The 6,127-nt window shown below is 59.6% G+C and overlaps 1 protein-coding gene across 1 annotated transcript; it reads right to left on the bottom strand.

The window, feature by feature from the left end:
- Positions 1-53: 53 nt before the first annotated feature.
- Positions 54-4,971, bottom strand: YARS1 (tyrosyl-tRNA synthetase 1). Its single transcript, XM_083879324.1, has 14 exons — positions 4,924-4,971; positions 4,774-4,838; positions 4,180-4,326; positions 3,915-4,090; positions 3,627-3,756; positions 3,284-3,364; positions 2,910-3,002; positions 2,573-2,708; positions 2,326-2,411; positions 1,822-1,957; positions 1,425-1,519; positions 1,122-1,315; positions 869-1,010; positions 54-734 (listed from the first exon to the last, which is right to left on the bottom strand). Exons 1-14 carry the CDS (start codon positions 4,937-4,939, stop codon positions 624-626), a joined length of 1,608 nt encoding a protein of 535 aa, XP_083735450.1. The 5' UTR covers positions 4,940-4,971; the 3' UTR covers positions 54-623.
- Positions 4,972-6,127: the final 1,156 nt, after the last annotated feature.

Here is a 6,127-nt window from a genome sequence, read left to right as displayed (position 1 = left end):
GGCAGGGCTGGCTGCCAGCTCCCCTGAACAGATGGGCACAGCCATGTGCAGTCAGCTCGACATTTTATTGGGTTTATGACAGACAGATGGTTCCCGAGTCAGTGTTGAAGGCCCACATCCCCGCACGGGCTCAGGACAGCCCCACAAGTACTGCCTGGGCTGGCTCCTGGCCAAAGAGCAGCACCAGTGGCCACAGCGTTTGGTGGGCTGGGGGTGGAGCAGGGGACAGGGCCTGCCAGGCTGTCCCCAGCTCTGGTAGCAGCAACACAAGGTTGGAGAAGCAGCTTCTCCCTTCTGCCCTCAGCACAGCAGCCACACATGCCACCCCAGCGGGCAGGGAGTGCAGTCCGTGGCACAGCTGCGAGTGAGGTGTGGCCCCAAGGCCATGGGGATGAGTCACATGGGTCCTTTGGGTGTGGTGGCACCTCCAGTCCCCAGTGCTGGCACAGATGAGGCCCAGGGGGATGCTGGAGGCAGCTCCCCAGGTGAGAGGCTGCAAGTCCAGTCCCAGAGCCCCCAGGGCTGAGCCCCCAGACTCGAGGCACTGGTGGGGTGATGACTGGGAGGAGCCTGGCTGAGGTGCAGGAGTCAGGCAGGAAGCACCAGAGCAGCCCTGGCACTTGTTAGCTGATGCTGCCACCCTTCAGGCTTTTACAGGAGACTGTCCCCAGCTTGGTCAGGAAGTTTCTCTGCTTCCACTGCGCGACACAATCCTCAGAGATACGGAAATCGGCCTGGGGAGCAGAACAGGAAGGCAGGGTCAGCCCTGGAATGGTTCATCTCACACCGAGGGGGCAAATCAGAGGTGGGGACAGTGTGGCCCTGCTGGATGGAACTCCAGCCACTCCCAGCTGTTCCCAGTCCTCACCTGCAGCTTCTCAAAGACCTTCTTCTTGGGCTTGAGCTCCTCGTCGGGCTCCCCACCCTCATAGCCCTCCACATAGACACGCTCCCCGGCGCAGCACCCAGCTGGGGGGTCCAGGGGCTCCACTTGACGGGGCTCCCCCACGCTAAGGAGAAGTGTGGAGACACCAGAGTCATCCCAGAGTGCTGCCCAGCTGCCCCTCAGCACCCTGAGGCAGGAGGGGTGGTCCAGCCCTGCTGTCCCTTCTGTCCCTCACCTGGAGGCACACAGCACCATGCCCTGCGACTCCACCCCTCTCATCTTCTGGGGTTTGAGGTTGCAGAGCAGCACCACGAGCCTGTCCTGCAGCTGCTCCTTGGGGACAAAGTGCACCAGGCCGCTGACCACAGTGCGGGGCTCGGCCTCGCCCACGTCGATCTTCTCCACGTACAGGCTGTCAGCATCTGGGTGCTGCCAGGGGGAGCAGGGATGGGAATGGGGTGGCACAGAAGGGTGGCAGACCCTCCAGGCACACCCCAAATGTCACCACCACGTGGGAAGGATGCTCCCGTCTCCATACCTTTTCCACGCTGATCACTTTGCCGACGCGGATGTCCAGCCGGGATGGGATCACATCCTCGGGCTCTGAGTTCTTAGTGCCCTTCTCTGCAGGCTCTGCAGGGTGAATGGAATGGTCACAACACTCAGCATAAACCCAGGGAGGTGGTCAGCTCCAAATGCAGGCCCTGGGGGGAATTCCCTTCGTGGAATTCCATACCAGAGAGCAGAGTCTCTCCTGTGCTGGCTTTCCTCACCTTTCCCAATGTTCTCCCTGGCTGTTTTTGAGTCTGGAGCTTCAGAATTTTTCTGACCTCAGCTCCTGGAGAGACTCTGTCCCACTCAGCCCTGCATGGCCACGGCCCCATTTTTCTGAGCCCCCAAGGCCCCACTTCCCCAGGCTCCCAGTCCCTCCTTACTGGCTTTGGATGGGGTGGGATATGCAGCACTGCTCAGCTTCTTCAGCTCTGGGCAGTTGAATTTCTCTCTGATGGGGTCAAGCAGTTTGTTCAGGGCCACTTCCACAGAGTTCTTCAGGTCTCCAGGGTGCACAACCTGTGTCAGGACAAAGATGTTCCTGTCTGAGGTCACAGGTGGGAACTGGAGACCAGACACAGTGGGAAGATGAATCCCAAACCCTTGACCTGATTCCTCTTGGACATCAGAAGTTTCTGGACACTTCTGCCTCCAGCCTTTGCTGGGAACAGCTGGGAAGGGTTAAACTGTTGCTCTGCTCCAGATTTGGCTGATGTGGTGCTGTCCTGACCTCACATCCTTCGCCCATCCTCTCTCCCCTGGGCTTTTCTGGCTGGGAGCATCCCACACTACCAGGCCACACTCCACACCTCTTCCCAGTGCAGATTTCCATTTCCCAGCACTCACAGGAACTTCAGGCAGAAGGTTCAGTCCCTCCCAGGACTCACCTGCTCAGCAAAGTCCTTCTCCAGGACTTCATAGGCTGTGTAGGTTTTGTTTCCTCCCCACTTTTCCTCTCGCAGGACCACAAACTCTGAGACAAAACAGGTTTTAAAGCTCAGATTAACTCCAGGGTCAGATAAACCACCCACCCCACTCTGCCCACGAGCAGGGGCTGGGCAGGTGGCACTCAGAGCAGGGGACACACTCCTGTCCCCTCCTCTTCTCCACACCCAAGTATGGCGAGGCCCTCACCTGACTTGAGGGGGAAGAGGACATGCTTGATGAAGGAGAGGACACCATTGTTCTCCACGTTCCCTGGCTCACAGAAAGCCTTCTTCAGCTTCTTCTTCACGTCCTCCTTGCGGTCCAGAAGATCAATCTTAGAGTCCTGCAGCAAGAGATTCCCTCAGCCCTTCACCCAAGCTTTTGCCCAGAAAACTCTGGAAAATGCTGGAGTTGCTGCACCTTCTTAGAACCCCATGAGAGTGGGGAGGGAGAGCTCACCTTCCCTGGGGTGGCTCCCTCTCAGCTCCCAGCCACCAACCTGTCCCCCCAGAGCCCCCTGAGCACAGCCACATCCAGGACCAACCTCTTCTGATGAGCTCATTTTGCTGCCTGTCAGCCCAGGAACCATTGGGTTCATCAAATGGACACGTTTGCCATAGCCCAGGGAAGGGAGGTACTGGGAAAACACAAAGAGGCAAATCAGAGACAAGACTCATTCAGCTTCAACTCACAATCCCTGTTTGCTCCTGGCTCCAGGCAACTTTGGGATCTGGGATAGCACCCAGGAAGGGCAGAGTTGCAGCCAGGAATGTGTGGCTGCACAGAGCTCAGCAGCAGCAGCAGCAGCACAGAGAGCTGTGACGTCAACCAAAATCCCACACACTTCTCTCAAGGGGTTTGGGAGTGGCCAAGCCCTCCCTCAGGCCTCAGTCTGGCAGAAATCCCCCCATTCCTGACCTTCTCTGCAAAGGTGAAGATCTTCCTCTGATCCACCCCTCCAAACTGTGCATCCACCTTGAGATATTCCTCATCCAGTGCCTGTGGAGAGACACAGAGCCTTGAGGCTAGACCCAAAACAGTCCTGGCCTGTCCTTCAGCCTCTCCTGGGGCACTCCCAGCCAGGCAAGGATGGGAACATTCCAGACTGTTTGCTGGAACAGCAGCTCTGTGCTCAGGCCAGGCTTTGTGCCACCGCCGGGTGTGACATTGGGGTGGACAACAATGACCTTGACGCAGCCCCAAACACCCCAGGGTGGCCCCGGCTCTGCCAGCACCTCCCTGAACACCACACCTGCCTCACCTGCAGGCCTGGGTAGAGCAAACCACTCAGCAAGGGATGCTCCACCTGCTTCACCACCTCTGCCCCTGCCTTCTTGGCGTCGTGCTGTGTCACCACGGAGGAGAGCCGGTACACATCCAGCGTGTACTCTCTGTGGGAGGGACAGCACTGTCACCACGGGGCATGGGGACAGCTCTGACAGCTGCTCCTGGCCACACTGAGAGAGGAAAAAGCCTGGAGGCACCTCCTGGAGTGACTCAGGATCAGCAGAGCCCAAGCTGAGGCTCTCCCTGGATGAGCAAGACTCACTTGCTGAGCTGGTAATCAGTGCCCCGGACGAATCTGAGCTTCTCCAGGGGCACCCCGATGCTCTCCAGCATGGCTTTGATGACATGCTCGTAGTAACGGGTGCGCAGCTCCAGCAGCTCCCAGGGAGCCTTCATGTTGTCCAGGTAGGCATGGAGGTCAGCAAAGAGGATTGTCACCTAGCACAGGGGACAGGCGGTGTCACCTGGGTGAAGGGAAGTGCCCCTGCTCACTGCAGGTGTCACCCAGCACGGTGACAATGCCCCACCTCACAGCCAGCCTTCAGGAAATCGGCGATCTTGGACATGGGCACGAAATAGGCCACGTGGGGCTTGCCCGTGGTGGCGGTTCCCCAGTAAATCTTCAGCTCTCGTTCTTTCAGGATGGCCATGAGCTTGTCCTCGCCCAGCACTTCCTGTTAGGGGCCAGAACACACAGAGCTGGCAGGGCCGGGCCTCGCCGGGAACTCACCGGGAGGGAGCTGGGCAGGACAAATCCCGCTGGGCGCTGGGGCTTCACAGACGGCGTGTCCCGGCGCTGATCCCCGGGGCTTGCTCTGGCTCAGATCCCCTCATCCCGGCCTCCTCATGCCCTGATCCTGCCCTGTTCCCCCTCTCGAACCCCAATCCTGCCATATTCCCCTCGATCCAGCCCTGATCTTCCCGGTACCTGCACCCCATCCTGCCCAAATCGCCCCCGCCCCGGCCACGATCCAGCCTCCCATCAATCCGCCCAGCCCCAGTTCCTCCTCCCGACCCCGATCCAGCCCCGCTCATCCCTGACATCCAGCCCAGATATCCCCGCTCGTCGCCGCGGGCCGAGCCCTGACCCCGCCGCCCCGGCCCCATCCGCCTCCCGGTACCTGCAGATTCCGCGTGATGAGCTGATACTTCTCCTGCGGGCCGGGTGCGGGCTCCATAGCGGCGGCTATAGGGTAGGACATGCCGTTAGCGGAGCCCCGGGGCCCCCCGGTACCCGAACCCGCCCAGTCCCCCCGCCCGGTCCCACCGACCTGCCTCGGGTTGCATCAGCCCCGCTCGGCGCTCGTCTGCCACTCCTGGGCCTGCCGAACGCCGAGCTGCCGATGCAATGAGAGGGAGGAACGGGGGGCGCGCTCCTCCAATCAGAGAGCGCCTCGAGCTGCGAGGAGCCCTCGCTCCGCCAATCAGAGGGCGCCTCACGCTCGTGGGGGCGTGGCCTTAGCGCCGTTAAGATGGCGGCGGGTGAGCGCCCTTCCCGCCAGGCCCAACCGGGCCGCGGCCGCTGCTTTGTCTCAGCGAAACCTAATTTTTCCTCCTTTATTTTGCGGGATTTTATCCCTTTTTTTCCCGGGGCTCGGGGAGCTCCCAGTGTTGGGCTGGGCAGGGAGGCGGAGCCGGGGACGGGGTGGGTTTAGCCCCGCCTTGGGGCGGTGCCGTTGAGGCGCCGGTTGGGCGGTCCCCGCTAAGGGACGGGCGGTCCCTGACGGAGGGAGGTGGGGTCGGTGTTGGCTTCGATGCTCTCGGTGAGGGGCGGGCGGGGCGAGCCGCCTCCTGAGGTTTTTATCTGGAGAGGGAAAGGCTCCAGGGTGACCCAAGTGCAGGTTTTTAGTGCCTAAAGGGGCTCCGAGAGAGCTGGAAAGGGACGTGGGATAAAGGCCTTGGAGAGACAGGGCGAGGGTGAATGGCTTCCCACTGCCAGAGGGAGATGGGGTACTGGGAAAAAATTCCTCTGTGTGAGGGTGGGGAAGCCCTGGCACACAGAAGATGTGGCTGCTCCATCCCTGGAAGTGTTCAAGGCCAGGTTGGAGCACCCTGTGACAGTGGGAGGTGTCCCTGCCCTGACAGGGAGTGGCACTGGCACAGCTTTATGTCCTTTCCAACCCAAGCCATTCGGGGATTCCATGGTTAGGAGCTGAATTATCAGACTACCACACTCCACAGGACTAAATCCAGCCGTGTTCTTGTGTGGGTTTTGTGCACACATAGCTGATTCCTGAGGTTTTTTTTCCCACAGCACAATTCTGAAAGTGTGCATTTTCATTATTCAGGCAGAATGACAAGAAGAAGCAGCAGAATTGCCCAGGTTTCATTCCTGGAGTGTGTAATCCTCCCTGTTTTAAAGCAACAATCAAAGACAGGGAAAGATAAAAGACATTCCTTTAAATCCTTGCTCCAAGAGGACAGGAAATACCTTTCCTTAGTCCAAATTCTCCTGCTGGGTGAGAGTGAAATGCA

This window comes from Zosterops lateralis, assembly GCF_965231275.1.
Source record: "Zosterops lateralis genome assembly, chromosome: 28".
In the NCBI taxonomy this organism is placed as follows: domain Eukaryota; kingdom Metazoa; phylum Chordata; class Aves; order Passeriformes; family Zosteropidae; genus Zosterops; species Zosterops lateralis.
Note: the sequence above shows the minus strand (reverse complement) of the source record. Positions and strands in the feature narration are given on the sequence as shown.